The sequence below is a fragment of the Dermacentor variabilis genome, chromosome 3 (assembly GCF_050947875.1).
Source record: "Dermacentor variabilis isolate Ectoservices chromosome 3, ASM5094787v1, whole genome shotgun sequence".
Taxonomy (NCBI): Eukaryota; Metazoa; Arthropoda; class Arachnida; order Ixodida; family Ixodidae; genus Dermacentor; species Dermacentor variabilis.
Window position 1 is genome coordinate 108488215 of NC_134570.1, and position 21304 is coordinate 108509518.

Genomic DNA, 21304 nt, shown 5'->3' on the forward strand with positions numbered 1-21304 from the left:
TGTGATATTACGCTTCTCTCATGTACGAAAGACATTTTTCCACTTTTAGAAGAACTGTCACAGTCTGCTTCAGAGCTATGTACGAAATGAAACGATTCGGCCAACTAAATTCTGCCACGTGGGAATATAAGAAACATGAGTTCATACAAAGATCACGTGGTGCGCTGATGGCGAATCATAAGGTTAATTTAAGTGAGTGATCACACACTCTCCGACATGGTATGGAAGAATACCGCTTCCTGAAAATGAAACAGTGATAAATTTAACCATGTCACATCAGCTGCGGACTCATGGGCACCAACAACGATTGCATAAATCATAGAAAAAGAAGCACGCGAGCGTGGGCATGCGCACGAGCACTGCTGCAAAATGGCCGCCGTCGCTGCCGCAATAAATTCGGAATTAACCGTCGCGTGTCCCAGTTTGCTCAATTCAGCGAACAGATAACACTAAAACATTCGTTACAGCGAATTCGCATCTCAGTGCGCCGATTTCCGGTACACGTAACGTCACTTTGCCACCTTTGCCGCAGTCTGTTTAGATGCTCGAGGCGAAACGCGAAATGGCATCGGCGATCGTACGCGTGGGTCAGTTGCATCGGTTTTATTTCTCCTTTGTCGCTGACCTGCCGACGTGAAAGAAACCGTTTGCTGTAACCGAGCATTGTGACACAAAAGGCTGCACTGGCGTACAGCCCGTAGCTCTCAGTCCACATCAACGTGCACAATTAAAAACGTCGGCGGCGGTAAACACGTCACATCTCATTACAAGGCACGCCTATCATTAAGGCCGCGTACGCGGTAAGCTCGTTCGGAATGCACCGCGGGTAAACTTTCGAGAGCTACGTGCAAGGAACAATCTGAAGTCGAGGTCGACAGCTTCAGGGTTGTAACGCGGCGGGGAGTTGGCGAGGTACATCAGCTGATCTTCGCTGTGACAAACTTAAGACACAGAAATTATGTCCCTTTCGATGTACCCGCAGCATATTTAATCGACTTACGACTCACGACCGCACGAGTGCGTGGCCCGCTCAGGAAAAGTGGAGGAAATGTGTATCCGTATTATGAGCCTTTCGCAATGGCTTTTTTCAGAGTCGCTAAGGATAGGCTCCAGAGCCCAGAAAACTGCCACTCATTATGTCCTACCGATTACGTTTTACCGTCTTCTTCACACCGTAGACTAAATTCGGCATACGCGGCACTAGCGTCTTTATAATCATGCCGTTCATTTGAGCCCTTCTTTCCTCTCGTTGCTCTCTTGCGTATAAACACATTCTTTGGTCTAGACCAGGTGTAATAAAAATGGTGTAACTCATTCGGTCGTCTATTGTATAGCAGCTAATGTAAATTCACTAAGGCGTTGACTAGCCTGTCTTCTTTACGTGTTTTGTAAATGGGGGGGGGATCTGCATTACGCACGCACACACACACGCGCGCGCGCTAAAGTACACACACACAAACACAAAAAGAACGTGGTTTGTTACATTTCTTGGAAACCATGTTTATACTTATACCCTACACGTTATACCCTACAGGGAAAAGGAAAGATCAGAAGAAAACTATAGAGTCACTTATACGCCACTGTGCATGTTTCGTCAAATATACGTTCTCCGACAGATCGTACTCTGAAATAAAGATCCTGGAACCTTGACTGAAGAAACCTAGTATGTACTGAGAGCACTGAGGCAACTGGGCTATACGAGAACTTGTGACTACGCGCGAGTGAACGTTTATATGAGGGTGCGAGCTTCAAACGAAGCAGGCAACATCGTTACGGCGACGCCAAGTGCCTTTGACCCTTTATGTACGGGAGATAAAAATACCCCTGGGAAATGTTCATTTTTCATCGAAACGTGCAAAGTACACCGAGATTAAGGATACTCAAAGAAAAGAAAAAAAAATATTTTTTTGCGGAATCTTTTTCATCAATAAGTGGACAACCGCAGGCAGTACTCTGGAAGGGAGAGGGTGTTGGGAGGCTTGGCAAGAGATTTTTTTTTTCGAACTTAAACTGCGCTAAGGACGATGACACCGGTGTAGATGAAGACAGGACGAACGTAGAAGGGAGCTTCAACCGGAGCCACCTGTGGCATCGCGTGGAACTTGTACGGACAGTTTTCGTCTAATCTGAAACATACCTGTACATTGCATTTTCTATACTTTACCTGTGTCACAGCACTGCGTCCGGGGATCTTGCATCGATCTGTCTCCTCTGACCACGCTATCAAAAGAATAGCGAGTCAAGCGTAAAACTTTTTCTTCCTCGTCCTCTATTCCTGTCCTAGGACAGCAAATGACGCTTGCTGCCTTTCATTCAGTGCTGGCCGACGGCGTCTAGCCAGAAACTCTGTTCTCAAAGGCGAATTTCAGCAAGAAAATGTATTTTTAAGACGTGCTACGTAAAGACAACACTCGTCCACAAGCGGTTAAATTTCTAAACGCCAGTGAGCGAAAGGACACCAAACATTGTCGCCAGCTGTACTCATACTGCCCTTCCCTTCCTCTTTCCTCTCATCCGCCACGCATTGCCACACAGGACAAGGAGGCCATCGTGCATCAACTCCTGCTGGAGCAGCAACAAATGGACGAACTCCTGTCGGAACAGTAAGCGTCATTTGCGTTCACGGCTCCACGCAACGCCGATGTGCCGGCCCGCCAGACGCACTGCTGCGTTCGTCGGCGCCCGTTTGCTACAGCTGCCACTTCACGGATGCGCTTTGTTTCCGCATGCTTCGCTCAAAGCGCACGTCCTCAGTTTTTTGCCTTTGCTTCGTCTTGTTTTTCGCGCACGCCATCACGCCCACCTTGCTTAGTTTCTTTCTTTCTTTCCCATTTTTTTCTATGTCACAGAGAGCAGCTTCATAGCCCATAATGCATTCTGGTTTTTACCTGGGTATGATATCTTGCCGATGCATTGGCGCGTTCACGGTGTACAAAAGTGAGCAAATGAGTCGTTCCTCTACTGGGAGCGATATCTTCAACTTGGAAATCATTTAAGGGGAGTAGGCAATCTGTCATTGGCTTAAAGCGGCATCACAACAGGAGGTTAACATTTAATTTAACTTCTGTCGCAGCGCACTGGGTAGCTTTCACAACTTCGAATCGGTTGACGAATTCTGTCCATGTGCTACGGATAACGTGTGCACTATTGCGGATGCCGCAACTACTTCGATACCGCACTTATATACGTAGATAATTCCACGGCGCCCCATTTTATTTTATTTTTATCTTTAACGTCTTTCACATTATCCAGCAAAATAGGTCTCAACGGAAGTTGCGATCCGGAGATCAACATGCCCACGTAGTGAAGCCGTTGCGAACGATTCACTTACCTGAAACATAGTGTTTTAAACACGCTGTCAGAGCGATCAGTTAATGCGTTGGCCCTCCCCTAAATAACATGTTCTGACGTACTGCTGCTACTATAATTAAATTTCATCGCACTTGAATGAATTCCTTGAGCAACGTGTATGCAATGGCAGTTTTCATTTCCCTGACGTCATTTAGTAGTCAGGTAAGTACTGAGGGCGTCAGAACAACCGCCAGTGCCGGAAAGCTGAACACTCTTTTTAATGCGAATCATTCTTTGCCTCATTCCAGTACTTTGCAGTATGCAGGTGTACGTACGTATGTAGGCTTCCCCTCTCGCCTCGTTTCGTACCCCTTCAATAAAAACATACGTGACTGATCTTGGAATCGAACTTCTGTCTTCTAGAACAGCAGCTCAATGGACTATTTATTTATTTATTTATTTATTTATTTATTTATTTATTTATTTATTTATTTATTCAGTATCAATAGTGCCAATCAGCATTGCGCCGAGGGGGGGGGGATTATAACAACGCAAATCCAGAAACAGAATGCAGGGAGACACAAACTACAAAACTATACTATGTAAACATCGAAAATAAACTAAACGTGATCTGACAGAAATGTAATAATTGACGCGCATTACACCCATAAAAGAATTTGTAAAAGGGTGCAGTAGATCACGCCATTCGACACAATAGTTGCAAGATCAACGGGCGGCTTGTTCCACTCCGATATTATACGTGGGAAGTTTTTATTTCTTTACTATCGGTCTTCGACATGTTACAATTTCATACAATCATCAAAATCAAACACAAACTATAAAAATATATGAGCATCAAATGCGTCAATTACGGTCAGAGGTTCAACCCTGTTCGGCCACTCCGACATGCGTCGTTGTATATATATATATATATATATATATATATATATATATATATATATATATATATATATATATATATATATATATATATATATATATATATATATATATATATATATATATATATATATATATATATATATATTTTGTAGATGGATAAACTATGCCATACACATTCCCTGAGGTGCATACGCGCTGGTCTGGTCACAGTGGTAGCTCGCCTTCTCGAAGCGCCATTAACAGTGAAGGTCTGCAAGCACAACAAAAGCAAATGGAAAGCCTCGCTAAGGTTGCTGATTGGGCCTGTTGGTGTGCCATTCGGACGTGTTACATTGCGCTTAAAGGACACGGACAGAAACAATGAACGAACAAACACACGCAGCACAAACTTCCAACAGTTGTCCACAACTTACGCTGCGTGTGTGACCTTCGTTCCTTGCTTCTGTCCGCGTCTTTTACGCGCAACCTAACACGTAATAGCGAAAGCCATCGTAACAACCAAAGCCATGTTTATTGCCAGATACCCGATGTCATGTGAATCTATTGTAAATTCCATTTCTAACGTTCTCTCCGGGACGTCCTGGATGTAGGCTACTTCTCAACAGTGAACGCACTGGTTCTCGTCCGATTGAACCAGAATCGCACACACACACTTCTCTCGTGCCACGGCCAACTAACTTTCTTTTTAGACATTTAGCGTTTTGCGTCAGGTCCCAGCTCCTTCACTTGCCAGATTCTTCCCTCGTGCCAGCTAGCGCTTTGAGAAACTATGTGTCAGACTGCACCATCTTCGGGATCGGCCCACAACCTCCAGTCCTTTCCTCGTAGGCGACAACGCTACGTATAGACCGTGTGAGACATTGCACCTCCTTCGTGGTCAGCCCGGGTGAAACAGCTTTTCGAGGTTTCTTCTTCGGAGTACAAGTGCCAGCGTCCTTTTTAACGTAGATTTGATGACACGGACATAGGTACGTGCGTTTGTATAACACTGATGGCGTCAGAGTCCTTTAACTGACTCTCTTACGCCCGTCGTCAATCGCCTATTGTAGAACCCAAGTATCGGCACCTTGTAAACTGGAGTAGAACTACCGCAGTAGAAATCTTGCCGTTGGCCGTCGTACGATCGTCGTCACTGCCGTCCATATAATTTTACTACTGTCTTTCACACGTATAAGGCCGCGTCGCACACGCATCTGCTCGCCTTACAAAAGCAACTTGGTCTATGCGGTAACGCTTTGCGGTACCCCAAACGACGCTGAATACTCATCTGCTTGAAACGTGCTTGGCATAACATTGACTCCCGCATTGGGTGGGATCTGCCTTATTTTTTTATTTATCTCTTCACTGCAGAACAGGCTACATTGCTTGTGGAACAGAATGCTCTTAAGATTCGTATTTACAGCTACAACTTGGATGAGCCTACCTCTCGAACAAAAAAGCAAAATGAGCATAAAGGTCGTATTGTTCAACTAATTAGAAACCCGTTCAAACAAAATAAAGTTTGCGCAGTAACAAACAGCTCATCGACAGTAAGGCCTCTTCCGCATACAAAACGGTTGCTTGGGTGCAATGTTGTCATTTTAGCGATTTCTTTTGATAGATTTAACGATTTTATGATCGGTCAGCGGTAAACGTTTTAGTAAAACTTGTTGCTGAGCTAGTTGGTTCGTGACTTGAAAACAAAGGTTACGGCGCTAAGCAGACGAGGACGAATTTAGGCACAAACGACACATACGGGCGCCAACTTGCAACTGTTTTTTCACCCGGATCCACGCAATCTTATACAAGTAACCTAAGTGAAAACTAATCACCGCAGAGATAAGCAGGGGCGATAGGAGTTGACACTGCAAGCGACTTTCGCACACACCCGTAATAACGGAGGGAGGAAATCGAGCGTCTTCCAATCGGCTTATCTGATTACTAAAACCTGTAACGATATTGTGCTCGCATGACTTCATTAATGCCGAATTGAGGCATGCGTTAGCTATTCCCCTCTTGATCAGTTCAGGATGTGCGCCGTGAAATGGTGGAAGGCTTTTCTTATTCCTTCGGTTATACATCCAGCACACGCGGGTCTTCGTGAAACTATATTTAAGGTCCAGAAATTGAGCTGAGTTATCATGTGGCAATCCCCAGGGGAAATCTAGTCCACCAGACTCTGTCAAGAAGACGTTAGTTAATTCTGCAACGTCAAGGCTAGTCTCAGGTTTAGAAGCACAAGGTAGTCATCCACATGTCTGTGGCAGAACTCCATCTCGAGCATGGCTCGACAAGCTTTTTCCTGGACAGTGGATTGGTCGGCACGGACCTGTACTTTCCATGGCCTGCAAGATCGCCGGACATGACACCGCTGGACTTCTTCTTGTGTGGCGACGTGAAAGATGGCTTGTATAGCAGCGAAACTATCACACCGGACGCCCTAAAGGCAAAAATAAGCAGAGTCTACCGCGAGATTGCAACGTCGTTTGTCAAAGCTGCAACAGCACAAGTGTTAGAAAGAAGCAACTACTGTATTGGCTTCAGACGGTCACCTGTTTGAGCACGCGCTGTAAGTGGCAGTGGAAAATAACCGCTCGAAACTGGCGTAAAGCGTGACTGTTTAATGCACCTTCATGATGTCACCCTATCCTTACAGAAAAAAAAAAGCTTGCGACAGTGATAGAAATAGCTAAAAAACTGTTTTGTTTTGCCTTTTTCCGGAGTCCAAGAGACAGAAAGGGTAAATGGCTAAACCAGTTTTTGGGTGTTTCTTTGTGGGCGGCTGAGACGCTTTGCTTGCTTTTTGTTGATTTTTTATTGAATAAACTCCTGATTAGTTCTTTTATGCTCTTCTGAGAGCTGTCTTTTTGCTTGTTTCGTGTTCTATTTCGAACTGGTTTTTTTTAAAAAACATTGGTTGAATTTCTTTTGTAGCATTGTTTCATGACACGCGAAGGTTAACGCTATCCCGAATGCCTCATGATCGAGCACAACATTCTTGCGTACGGAGATATTGACGCTTATCGCACCACGCTAGTTAGGTGGTCGCGAAACCTCTCGAGCCGTCCTACATGACGAAGCCTTATACGATGCGGCGATAAACGAATGCAGCCGTATATCTTTCAAAATTTGCTTGGACGCGCTTGAGTAGCGGCGCGCGAGCGTGCATCTATTTCGTATTTCGCGTATTTCGCGGGCTTTTGTTTTTCTTTAGAAAAAACAACCATGCACTCTTCAGACCGATACAAATGCTTGATTCGGAGGTTATTCGAGGCGACCTACAACTTTGTAATTGACATGTTTGCGATTCAAGCAATAATTAAACATTTCACTAATTAAAAGCAATTAATGAATTAATACTTCGTGATTAAAATATACTGTCTGTAAGTGGACACGACTACCGCTACTATGCAGTCGGTACGATTTCCCTTGAGCTCTTGGTTTTTTTTTCTTGCTCGAAGTTAACTGAGACACTCTTTATAACAGACCGCCAACTTTTCAAGAACACTTTAACTATCAGCGACTGACAGTAACAATTTCTTGCTTTATTGCTTCTCAGTTGTTCAGCTTGTATTTGTTTTTACCTGCGGTATTCTTTTCCGTATTTATATTATTGTCTTGGTGCTATTGTTTTTGACCATTTGATGTATTTCTTGTTTTGATGTGTGCATTTTTCTTTCTTTTTTTTGCATTTTGATGCATTCTTTGTAATCACTCCCATCTAGCTTCGGCCCTGATGGTACAACAAATGAAATAACTAAAATGAAATTGTTTTTTCAATATGGTACTAAGGTAAATGTCTTCAACACGCTGCTTGTAAATTCACTGCTTAATGTTCACCTTCATGGACACTAGACGAACGTGAAACGTCTCAGTATATGCGTTGCGATATGTTAGCCTACATTACAGTGTTCCAAACGCGCCTACATTATGTAAAATTCCCCATAATTTTAGCGACATCTTTAGCTACACTGGAGGGAAGCTGAGCCGAAATTTAGCTACTTCCATGTCCTGGTTTAGCGACACGCTCGAAAAGAAAGTCGACAACACTGTTTGGGAGATGATGTTTTGTATCAGTATCGCCATGTTCATCTAGATAAAAATATTTCCGCGTGCTTTAGTTCTTTAGTATTCCAACGCTTATAAAGCACACTTGTCGGCAACATTGCCGTTCGAAAGTACAAAAGAAAGTTAATGTGACTGTGTTTTTATATTTGCCCCTCAATCGTCATATTAAGGCGAAGTCACATAAAGCATTCAATTCGAGATTTAGATCGAGTATTTCATGTAAGTAACCATGCAGCCACACAACAGAAGTACGACAATCAACGCGTTGCATGCAACAGGAGGCTGAGGACCTTAGCCGACAAAGTGCGAGACTAGGCCTGAAGATTAATATGCCGAAGACTAAGGCAATGTGCAATAGCCTCGAAAGAGAACGAAAATTTGTGATTGGCAGTCAGCCATTGAAACGTGTGCAAGAGGGCGTTTATTTAGACCAATCAGTCACAGATGACCCTGATCACTAGAAGAAAATTGTCAGAATAATAAAGATGAGTTGAAGCGTGCACGGTAAACATTGCCACCCGCCGTGGTTGCTCAGTGGCTATGGTGTTGGGCTGCTGAGCACGAGGTCGCGGGATCGAATCCCGGCCACGGCGGCCGCATTTCGATGGGGGCAAAATGCGAAAACACCCGTGTGCTTAGATTTAGGTGCACGTTAAAGAACCCCAGGTGGTCAAAATTTCCGGAGTTCTCCACTACGGCGTGCCTCATAATCAGAAAGTGGTTTTGGCACTTAAAACCCCAAATATTATTATTAAACATTGCCAAGACATGACCGGCAGCTTACCGATGTCCTTGAAAAGAAAAGCGTACCAATCAATGCATTGTATGTATGTTACAATGCAACTGTATGTTAACCTCAAATGATTAAACATTAAAACGTTAATTACGAAAACATCAAACATTAAAACAGCGGGTTGTTCCTTGTTCGTTTAATCATTTCATTTTATCTGATGAGATTCAGACAAACACGAACAGCATTGAAAAGGCTGTTCGTAATATATCGTCTGCATTACAAGCACAGTTACTGCTATGAGCAATGCAGTAATTAAGCATTGCGTTCCTATTCTGTCAAGCTCGTTCAGTTTCATTAATGACTGCACATCGATAATTAGAATACTAATATTGCCAATGGTGACTAAAAACTTGAAATAATGATACACATCGCTCAGAAGAGGACCGTTCGACTTGACTACGACACACAGTAATCGAACCTGTTTCTTTTGACAGGATATGAATTCAGCTGCTGCTCTGTAAAGCCATACACTGATTAAGCAAAGCTGCGACTGCTGGATTGCGAAATCCAAATACTCTTGAGAAAGTATTGCACCGGACTTAAGTGTCCCTTATCGTTTTTTTTTTTTTTTTGCGCACGTTTCTGCACAAGTCTCCTTTAAACTACGACACCGTCTGTATCTCGTCATTTCAAACTTTTCTTATTGAGAAACAAGTTATCCCAACGCAATGTCGGTGGTATTAAAAAGATTGCGAAACGTTGCAGACATGACATAAAGCATTTCTGCGGCGTAGCTGCAATCATTGCTGCCTAGATAAATTGCGGTCTGCGCTCGGTCATAAGAAAAACATTGTGCGCATGTAAAAGCTTATATGGCTAACAAAAAAAAAAACAGTCGCAGTTTCGCCCGAAAGGCGAAGCATCGATTGCGATAGCAGATTAGTAGACAGCTATACGAAGTACGGATAGTAGCTTTATCGGTCGTATAAACTTGGTGCCATTCGCTTACTAATTGAATTAACAAGCGCACGAGCAAACATAAACACATCACACTCAATGAACGCGAACACTCGCTGTCAAAACGCTGGGGTGAGCAAGCGCAGCAGCAGCAGCGAGCGAACTGGCCTTCCGTGCGGTTTATCGCTTCAACGCAAGAGCGGCAAGAACACAGCGCACACAAAGGTATGAGCCTCTGCAGATCCCTTTCAAAGTACGGCGCGCGCGACCGCTCGCGGCCATGCAATGTGCGCACTTGTGGGCGGAGTCGAAGCCACCCTCGCGCCCTCCCGCGCTGCCTCCCCGCTTTCCTCCATATATGGTGGGGCCAGATTGAGCCGCGATCGTCGGCGTCACTCGCGTGCTTGCACTTGCACATACGGCATACGACACGCGGCGACGGTGTTATCGCCCCTTGGACTTTATACGGAACATCACGGCGACGGCGACGGCAAAAATGCACCTAGAGTGTCCATATTATTGTTATCGCAATAATAAGTGGGAGGCAAGGGAGCCCTGTCGCTATTATTGATTTGTGGCGTTTCGCGCCCCAAAGCAACACTGGGGTTAAGAGGGACACTGTAGAGATAATATAGGCGCTTCTCCAGGTTGACTCCAGGTTGACCAAAATGCAAGCACGCAAGCGTGCTTGTAATTCGTCTCCCCCCCCCTCATATATGCGGCCTCTGCGGCCGACAATCGAACCCGTGACCTTGTGCCCTGCTGCTTTTAAAAATTAGATTAATTGTTTTCTCAATCTCTTCCGGAATACATACTTTCTATGTTTTTAAGAGAAATAAATTGGCAGCACGTTACATTCCTGTAACACGTGAAGGTGAAAGCATGCTGCACACGTGGTAGTGCATTAAGTTATCCGATCAGAGGAGTCAGACTTTTTGCAAGACATAACGAGCTGCAGTGCGAAGTAAGCGTATTGCAGTGTAGGTCGATCTCCTCAGCCGTACATGCGAGCACCTAATGCACTATCTAAACGTTCTTTCGTTCTATCTTTCGTTCTCTCTTCTGTATTTTTTCTTCCTTTCGTTTGTCATTTCTTTGTTCTTTCGTTCGTCCTTTCGTTCTTTCTTTCGTTTCTTCTGTTATATTCAGCCATTGCATATTTGCTTGCATACGGGGGTATGAGCCATTCCTGATGTTGATATTTTTTTTACGGCGAAAGCTGCGTATGACTAACCATCCGTAGTTTTTAGACGTCTAGCAACATAAATGGACTTAGCGTTCTTTAACAAACCCATACGGGTGCAGTGCGGTAACGCAGGTGTCAAAATGCGGAATAGATTAGAACGCTCGCCGTGAACAGCGTGACGTCAAAGTTATCGCAGTATATAAGTAGGAGAGGTATCGGCGCTAAAAACAGCTGCGTTATCGATGGGGCGGATACGTATACTTCGTACACCCGAAGAACAACATGCGGATGAGGAGCGCCGGAGGGAAAAGCAATGAGAATGTAAACGGCGCCGGCGCGAAACGACCACCGACGAAGAACGTTCCCGCGATGCTAAACGAAAACGACAATCGCGAGCTCGGGCACCTCCGAACAAGCAACGACGCCAGACTCGCAACGCACATGACAACCGTTCCAATCTGTGAAGATGGAATGGCAGGGAAAGCTCTTTGCTTTTTTGTTTGAGAGCTTTCACTGTCATTAGCTTTCTCTGCCATTCCGTCTTCACAGAGTGGAATGGTTGTCATTCTTTCTTTCTTTCCTTCATTCTATTTTTCTTTCGTGTCTTCATTCATATTCAGGCATTGTACCTTTGCTAGGTTACGGAGGTATGAGCCATTCCAGATTATGTGTTTTCTTTTGGGGGGGGGGAGGGGGGGTGTATAAGCCACTGCTGCTGACGATATCTGTCTACCTTTCTGTGTGTGACTGGACCAGACGCCGTTTTTTCGTGTACGAGTCATTGCAACGAGCCACAAGGCTTAAGCTTCGCCTTAAAATAAATATGCACAGCAACCTGTCAAACGTAGCGGCAATTTTACTTCATATTCCTCGCAACATTTGGTTTAGTGCACCGATTATGTCGTCTGTGTAGAACGTTTTGAGCGTGGTCTTTGCTTTTACTCACATAGCGACAAGATCCTGGCTCACACCAGAAGTGAAAGTTTCAAGTCCAAGGAAGGACAGATGACCCCCACCTTGCAGACAGAGGTGAGTAGTACCGTGCAGTCCTTCGATAGTCCTTCGGTGCCCAGATCAAAAGCTCTGATCAGAAGGACGACGCGTTGAGGAGTCCATATACCTATAGAGATATCATATTTTTCAGATAAGCGAAAGTACACTGCATCCCGGTGCTCAAAGGGTAGCAGCACCTCGCTTGCTGTTACTCCGTAGGTGCGCCAGCCAAGAAAGTGCGCCGTAGCGCGTGCTGTAGTGCAGTCCGCGCTCTGATTATTTATTTTCCTACCAACAGAGCCGCGAGCGTTTACAGTGAGGTGTCCACACAAAGATGAGAACTAAATAACTCAAAATAACGGGGGGTCTCAAAACAGCACGAAATGCAACCAAGAATAAATGTACAAGATTCACATTCAAGGATATAAATTACGCATTGGCTACACCCTACACAAAAGCAAAGAAGAGCATCAACAGTTTCACTTGCCCGTTTAAAAAAAAAACGCAGATCATGATTCCAGGCGGTAAACAAGATATATCGTCACAAAAAGCTACTCGCAATAACCGCAATAACCACTCAACTAAACATAGGGCTGCGACAGTACGCATAGAATGGAAACATTACTACGTAATATCAACTTAGCTGATATAAAGAGAGGGGGAAAAGAGCGGAGGGATAGACGGGAAGGAGTACCTTCGTCATCGCCAACATGCAAGTACCAGCGGCTAGACGGAAATGCTCTGTAGGCATGGGGTATTGTATCAGTATGTAAGATATTACTTGCTGCCTAATCTCATAGCACATTGTGTAGTTCTGCGCCTATGTACAATATTGCATTTACCGAGCTGTTTATATTTCAACAGCGCGCCTTCCTCGTATCGAGCAAGCGTCTCGGTTCATATATCCGTAACGCTCTATGGACAGTGCATAACTTGCGGCGCGCGATTTCATTTGCGAACCAATCATTTTGAACATTTTGAATCAGTGTGTGTGTGTGTGTGTGTGTGTGTGTGTGTGTGTGTGTGTGTGTGTGTGTGTGTGTGCGTGCGTGCGTGCGTGCGTGCGTGCGTGTGTGTGTGCGTGCGTGCGCGTGTGTGTGTGTGTGTGTGTGTGTGTGTGTGTGTGTGTGTGTGTGTGTGTGTGTGTGTGTGTGTGTGTGTGTGTGTGTGTGTGTGTGTGTGTGTGTGTGTGTGTGTGTGTGTGTGTGTGTGTGTGTGTGTGTGTGTGTTACCCATGCCAACTATATAGCTCGCACCCAAACGCTTCTAAGTCATCATTAGCAGATAATATTTTTAGGTGCCAAACCAATCAATTTCGTTGGTTTACTGCTGTGTACACGAGGTCAACACCAGAAATTAAGGGACCGAAGCTGGAAAGCGGGGCTTTATGTGGCGTATGTGAGAAAGTTGCTTTCCTCTGCAGAAGAGCATGCATAAGAATTGCCGCGCGACTGGCCGCTCGAGGCACTTTGGTGTATTCGCGGGCTTCTTTCAGGCTCGGAAAAATATTTTTATTGAGCAACAGAAACCTGTATCGGGAGTTTTTCGCGTTGCTCTACAATTTTCTCATTGGCACTTTTCATAGAATTACAATATTTGAGAAAACGATTAATTAATTAAGACTGATAACGTAATTAAGCCGTATGCAAAAAAAAAATAATCTGAGTATCTCCACGCGACGTCAAACAACATTACCTTTGTTCTGTCGAGTTACGTGGCATTTGCATATTTTTAACGTTTGGCTGACGTTACGTGGCACACCCTGTATTGTCACAAGCACGCTATATACCCTGCGTGACAAGTGCCATGGTGAAACGGAGTCTTTAGCGCCCGCTAGCTTTTGTCGCGTTGCAGGCGTTCTGACCTCGAGAAGCGCGGTCATTGTTTCCTGTCACGCTTGGCCGTCACATTGTTTACTTCCGCCAAGAAGAAAGGCCTGCTTCCGAGGAGACTTCCGGGGCACGTGCACGCGCCATCGCACGACACCCATGTCGTTGTATGCGCACGCTGACCTGCGCGCTGCCCGAGCCGTTCTATTAGGCTTGATCTATAAGCCAGGCATGGCGGCCTCCGGCACGAATGCGCCTAAGCAAACGAAGTTCTGCAAAAGAGCCGCAAAGTGGAAGAAGGCGGTGCGTGGGACTGGAGCAACAGCCCTGGAAATGCGGTGGCACTCTATGGGTTCAGTCCCCGGACTGGGAAGATCTTTTCTTTTTGAGTGCGACACTGTATCTCGATCCGGGGGAACCATGCGAGCTTCCTTTGCATAGCTTGAGCATAATATCGAGTGGGTGAGTGACTGTTGTTGTAAACACCGCCGAAATTGGAAGTTCCGGCTGCTATATAGTCCCCTATCCCAAAATATCAGCTAAAGGCAAAGCATTACGGATGACATAAAATAATAAAGTGGAACAAATAATGAGCACCTTTTACAAATACAGTCGAACTCCTTGATAACGAAGTGCTTTGGGGACTCCGAAATCATTCGTTATACGGGTCACTTCGTTGTAAAGATCGCGCACCGCGCAGCCCGCGATAGAACCGGGACAGAACTTTTCCTTCGTTATACAGGTAATTTCGTTGTACAGGTGTTGTAGAGGGGCTCGACTTACGAAACGAATAAGAAAAAAAACACACACACGATAATTATGACCCTTTCCCGGGTGGCTCTCCGAAGAACTCTGTGGGCTATGTCGCGCATCTCTGGCTCTCTGAAAACTATTTATAGCTTAATCGTAGACCAGGGAAATCATATCTCATGCTCTGCAGTACGGGCGGCCGCTATAAGTGTGTGACCGCGATAATTCCTACAATTGCTGCCGGCGTACAAAACGTCGTACCCAGCAAAAGTTGCACAGGAATCGAGTAAACAACGTGATAGGATCCTGACGAGTATCTTAACGTGTTTTCGGTAGAAGCGTGAAGCTTAATTGTATTCAAGAAAGTTGCGAGGATCCTTGGAAGCGCGGTTAAAGCAGACTGGGCTGAACATTCGGCTACACACTCCGTTCCAGAAGCCGCTGGAGATTACGTTCGTAGACGCATTTACCGAGAACACTCACAGGCAGAAGGCTAATCCTCGTAATCTATAGAAGTTACCTTCACTCGACACTCCAACTAGACTAGATAAACTGAATAGCAACGCTGCCCATCGACTCGAGTGAAGACTGCGTGTCAGATACACTCCGTGGCTATTCCTGAACGAAAATGTTGTAAACAGCTGCTCCTGACATCTATCTGTTCGAACGCGCTAGCAAAACGGTGCGTTTCTAAAGCAACTCTCTGCCGTGTTAATTAACGAAGATCGTTATTCATGCACAGGGTCGTCGCTTTCACAATATGGAACGGCAAAATAAATCATCAGGGAAGAAAATTTTATATTTCGAGGGGCTCTCCTGTTCAAAGCCTGAGCAGTGTGTCGTAGATATAGGAGCGAATTTTGGGCGAAAATGTCTCGCGCATCGCACGAGGAAATGGCGGAGACACCACTGAGCATATTTCGTCAGGACGTCAGGGCATCCCATGCAGCTATAAATTCGGAAAGAGTCCATAGGCTCGACCGAGGCGTTATGTTTCCAGAGGCAATAGGGAAACGTATAAAGAAACTGCCGTGGTAACTAGAGAAATACGGTTCAAAGCTTGGTGACACAAAGGAAGGGATAACACGCAATAAAGCCAGCTGTCTACATTGAATAATGTAGCTTAGAGTTTATTGATATATGGAGATTTAAATATCATCATCATCACCACCGCCATCCCCACAGAACCGAAGAGCAGCTGCAAGTGGATTTACAGTGGTGAATTCGGAAGTGTATATCCAGGTGGATACGTAGGGATAGGCTCGTCCTCGTCTTCCTGAACGAGCTCGGTGAAGCGACCATATCTTTCTCGAAAACGCGGTCGAGTATCGTCGGTCAAGATAAAGCCCCGGCACAGCGCCGGTGACATGGGCATCATCTTGTCCAATATCTCGAATTATCAGCACTTCACGTTCTTCGCAATTAATAAGAAAGAAGAAAATCAGCAATCGGTTAATTTACAAGAATTTCTCAAGTGGAGGAAGGCTTGTAAAATCTGTTCCTGGGTTTCAATCCACCAATCTTAGTAGGAAACTATATTGTTCTGAGAATCACCCTAATACATGTCGGTGTAGATACATTCCCGCGTTTATTCTACGTTGATAGCTGATAAAAACGTATTTCTCGAGCTTCCGTTGCATCCTTCGCAGGTGTCATCATCATGCTTACCATTATTGTCTTTTTTTTAACAGAAAAAAAACTCACGCTTGCAGAAGATAAGCCTGTTTCTGAATGTAACCATGATTCGACCTCAGCTCTGCAACGAGTGAGCCATCGTTTTGTCGTCGTCGTTTACACTGCCCATGCGTCGTCGTTGACAGTGTCAACGCGTCCTCTCGACAGCGTCTTTCCATCTTTCGCTGCCAGCGCCATCTTCCGCCATTTTTCGTCGTCCTTGGTCACTTTATCGGCTAAACTTATATCGCCTTTTTTTTTTCGATTGGCGACTCATGATACTTATCATAACATCTCCCTCTCTCTCTCCCTCTCTCTCCCTCCCCCTCTCTCTCTCTCTCTCTCTCTCTCTCTCTCTCTCTCTCTCTCTCTCTCTCTCTCTCTCCTTCCTCATCGTTGCACCAACGCAGGAAGAAAAGCTGTGCCTGGTGGGCGCCCGCTGCCTCCACGAGAACCACCCCGAGGTGATCGCGCGCCAGGCTCGGCTACTGCAGCGCCTGCAGGTGGACAGGATCGGAGGTGGGAAGGAGACGCGCCTTTGCTGTCGCGAAATGGCATAGAAGAAGGATACTTCAACCCGGTTGTTATCACTGGCTTAACTCAACAATAAAATATAACAAAAACATAGACGTTTCGCCACCTATGCGGGTGGCATCGTCAGTACGCAAATGGTAACAAATGAGCAATTTTTATGTATTAAATATTAAAATAAATATTTATGTATGATACTGCCGTAAACATCCGACAAGGGGCCACGGTTAGAATTGCATGCAGATTGAATGCAACAGATAAACCATGATTCCAGAAATTTTCTTGGGCACCATCGGTGTTCCCGTGCTAACGTGCTTACATTATCAAAATCGAACATGTGTCCTTTTGTTAAACAATGACCCATCAGTTCCGTCTTTGCATGTGTGGCATGGGTGTCTTTCGTAGCGTCCCTTAAGTGTTTCTTGAGTCGAGTGCGACGTCGCCGCCCCGTCTCGCCAATGTAGCTGGCACCACAGTCCGAGCGGTCAGCCTTGTAGGTGACACCAGTTTGTTCGTGCGGAGGTGTGCGGTCCTTTGGCTTCGGGAACACGTTTGCAAATGTGTACGAGGGTTTCAACAACACGTTGAAGTATGAGTTCCCCCCGGCTTTTGGAACATTTTTTCATACAAGAAGGATGCACAACGGTGAAAACAAGTTAAGCATTCTCGTGGTTATCAACAAAGTTCAAAAAAAAAAAAAGTCATTCATTCATAAGTGTCATCCGCGTTCCAGAGCATGGCTTGAGTCACGAATCTAATTGAAACTTAACAGAAACGCGCAACGAAGAAACTTTGTATGTGGGGATTCTCCTGCGTGAGCAGTACAGGTGGGCAGAAAGGTCTTTAAGTTATGTAAAGAGCAGCGATAAGCGTCTGCAGTATGTCGAGGACATGCACGGTCTGGAGACCAATAATCACGCATAAGTTTTCTTTAACCAATTTGTAACGCAGTTACTGCATATTTACGCTGCTAGTACACTTCTCTCTCTAAAAAAAGAAAAGGAAGCAGAGATGCTGGGACTGGTGGCAATAAGTATATTCCAACCTTAACTCGCTTGCACAAATCTCTTCCTCTTTTTTCAGTGTTCAGAACGCCTACGCCGATCGACCGCTCGTCGGCGGGATCCTTGCCTAGGAGAGCCGAGCCAACGCAGAGGCCGTACCATGCCCTTCTCACACAGTACCCCGTGAGTTTGACATTGAATGCGTCGCATGCCTGTAGGGTTCGCCTTATGCTATAGATGCTTGAGCAAATATATCACATCTCGTTAAATACAACACAATTCAGTAACTCTGGTTTGATTTGCGAACACATCACCCGATCCCCCGGTGACACTGCCGGTGGGTTGTAATGCCACGAGACCTCCACAGCAGACAACAGACGACAAGACGCAGCATTATCATCTGGAACATTTTGCGTTGGCCCGATTTTCTACAGTAACACACACCTTGTATCTAGAGCTTAACGGTATATAAGAACTTTGCCAAAGGGCCACGATATAAACCAGTGCTTTTTGCTCTGTAACAAAAGCAACTTATCATGCTTTAGGCCATGGCTGGCTTCATCGTCTTTTGTTGTTGTTGTTGTGGTTGTTTTGTTCGCTTGGACTAATTTCAACCGCATGGTACTACGTAAAGAAGAAACAAATCGCGCTCCTCCGCAGGTTCATCGACACGGTCCCAGGCCGGGCGCGCGAGCTGCGGGAGCCCCCGGCGCGAGCGGCGGCAGCAGCGCGGGCGGCGCGTCCGACGCGTCGGCCGGCGTCGGCTCGTCGTCCGACCAGCGACGCATCTCCTTCTCGTCCACCTCGACCACGGCGGTCCACTCGCGGAGTCACGGCGTGCTCCGCGTCTCCCAGCAGCGCCAGCAGCAGGCGCGGCAACCGCACGCGACGACGACGACGGCGCCACTAACGGCGGCGAACCGTGGCCATGCGAGGCAGCCGCAGTCGCAACCCGGGTCGAGGCCCCCGGTCGCCGCCTCCCCGAGGAAGACGGCGGAAGCGGAGCGCTTCAACCGCTTCGTCAACACTTCGCGCGGAGCGAACGCTTCGAAGCGATGACTAGGCGGCGGACGAACGGTGTGGCTCGGCGTCGTTCACTTCTGGAAGCGAACGTTCGAAACCGATTCGGCGGTGGCCGTAGAAAGCGCGGCCTGTGGTTGGTCGTCCTGGGAATGCGCAGAACGTCGTCTCTGTAGTAGCCGCGTAAGGGAACACTATTGGCTGACAGACCGCGTTGTCCGCGGTAGTGGATCGACGCGCGGAGACGATGGCGCGTGCTCAGTGTCCTGAAAAAAAAAAAAAAAAAAAAAACTTGACGAACGCGAAATGTAAAGAAACTGGGAGAACGTCGAATGTCGGCGTCCCTTGGTCGTGAAAAAGAAACATAAGTCGTATCCATATACTGCGGCATAGTAAAAAAAAGGGAGAGAGAGAAATACCTACCATAAAGTTGTCAATGGTAATTCGAGTTAACGCATTTATTCTTTAGAGTATATCGTATATGTCGTGGCCTTTTCTATAATGTACGCCTAGTTAGCGTAAACCTCCATTTGTCTTTTCCCAGGTCCATTCGCTCTTCACGCTCTTTTTCCCTTCCCCGAGCGTAGGGTAGCCCACCAGGAGCTTTTCTAGTTAACATCTCTGCCTTCTCGCTTTTTTTCCTCCTCCTCCTTGTCAGGGTATTGAAGCTGTGTAATATGTTTATTCCGCCGCTGGGTCCTCCTCTTTGACTATATATGTCGTTAAAAAAAGGCCAATTTCGAACCGTATGTGTACCTTGTGGCGTCAAGGTTGCGTGTGCACCCAAAATGCGGCATACGATTGCGGGAGGGACTTCCCGCAGCTTTAAAAAAAAAAAAAAAAAGATGAGGAAATGTACATCAGGTACCAAGGCGATTCGCAACTATATGAACCTGGTGGGAGCGTGGTATAACGTGTATTACTGCGTTTGGATAGCTGGATTTAGTAACAGGTGCTACGAGAAATTCTTTATCTCGTTCCCATTAACCTCTCAATCATGTTCACCGTGTTCAAGCTTTGCGGCGTGCATTTTTCGCAACGAAATCGGGCTCCAAACGAAGCCTTTTTCTTCTGTGCCTCTCTTACACGTTAGAGTATGGGCTATCAAATAGATATAGCCCACGAGTAGGGATTACTCCGAATCATTCACCGTTAATTTATCTTTTAAGTTATCTGCAAAGACGGCCGTAAACGTAGGTAGCAATGACGCATTCGAGTTAAAGCCGGGGGTTCTAGCATCTAACGTCTACTTACCATATGTTAACTTACCGCTATAGTCTGTTAAATGCCTCAACTCCGGGCCGCTGTATACCAACGGCTCCCCTTGGATTTTCTTTTTTTCTCGGAAAGAAAAATCACTTTTCATGTGCACATCGAAGCAAACCACATGAACCCTGATTTGCGCTGTAAGACGAACTTTCTAATTTAGAAAGAAGTAACTGAGGAATCCTCTTACCCAAAAGAATGAAGAGGAAGCACAAATTGTCACCCTAAAGGTTTCGCGATCTCTAATACATCATTTTTCACCTTTGCCGTATTTCAAGTAAGGCTTTTATTGGCCTTAACGTTTTCTCCATTCCTTACGTGTGTCAATTGATACCCGCCTCACTATAGCGTGAAATAACGTTTAGCTGTAACCACTTCCGTCTTCACAATGTCGATTCTTGACCGTCTATACGAAGCCACGCTGACTGCGTTCACAGGTCGTCTAAAGCCGCTGGCTGTGTTTCGTATGCGCACTGTTTCTGTCTTGGGCCTGAAGCATTCGCGCAAGGGCAACGCCTATCACGGCGAGTATATAGATAACGCCGAGGTGCGTCGCCAACTGTGAAAGCAAGATAACTTGTTCTCGGGCTAGTTGGTTGGTGCTCGGTGAGGTCATCGTAGCGCAAAGAAAAGAGACACAAAAAGACAGGACCCTGCACCATGGGCACAACACTTCCAAGTTATTCAATACAACTCCCAAAAAGACCAGAAGAAAAAGTACAATAGAATGCGCATGAGCACAGGTTCATCACAAGGGGGGGGGGGGGAGGAAGAATAAACAAAATCACCAACTCGCTGCCATATAAAAAAAAAAAAGATATCGCCGACGCAGTCCTCGCCTAGTTTGGGTCTAGCACGTTTGGTGTCCGGTCTTGTCTTTCTTGTGTCCGTTTTATGGCTTCGCCCAAATGGGAAAGCCACTGTCCGGCGCGCCTTGCTCAGCACCAATTAGGGATGCGCAGTCGAGCGGCCAGCACCTCGCGCTATCTTCCACTTGGCACTGCAGGAAATTGTGCTCCCTTTCAATGAAATGCTTTGCACTCCAATAGTGAAATTATGCACTCCAACAGCACTATATATGTCCTTCGCACGGTTCTTATATATGTATATATATATTTGG

General features: G+C 45.8%; 1 protein-coding gene across 1 annotated transcript; it reads left to right on the forward strand.

Moving 5' to 3' along the window:
• Window positions 1–107: 107 nt before the first annotated feature.
• Window positions 108–20929, forward strand: LOC142576162 (uncharacterized). Its single transcript, XM_075686135.1, has 5 exons — window positions 108–2603; window positions 12068–12146; window positions 16774–16882; window positions 17978–18081; window positions 18559–20929. The coding sequence occupies exons 1-5, from the start codon at window positions 2581–2583 to the stop codon at window positions 18955–18957; spliced, it is 714 nt and encodes a 237-aa protein (XP_075542250.1). The 5' UTR covers window positions 108–2580; the 3' UTR covers window positions 18958–20929.
• Window positions 20930–21304: the final 375 nt, after the last annotated feature.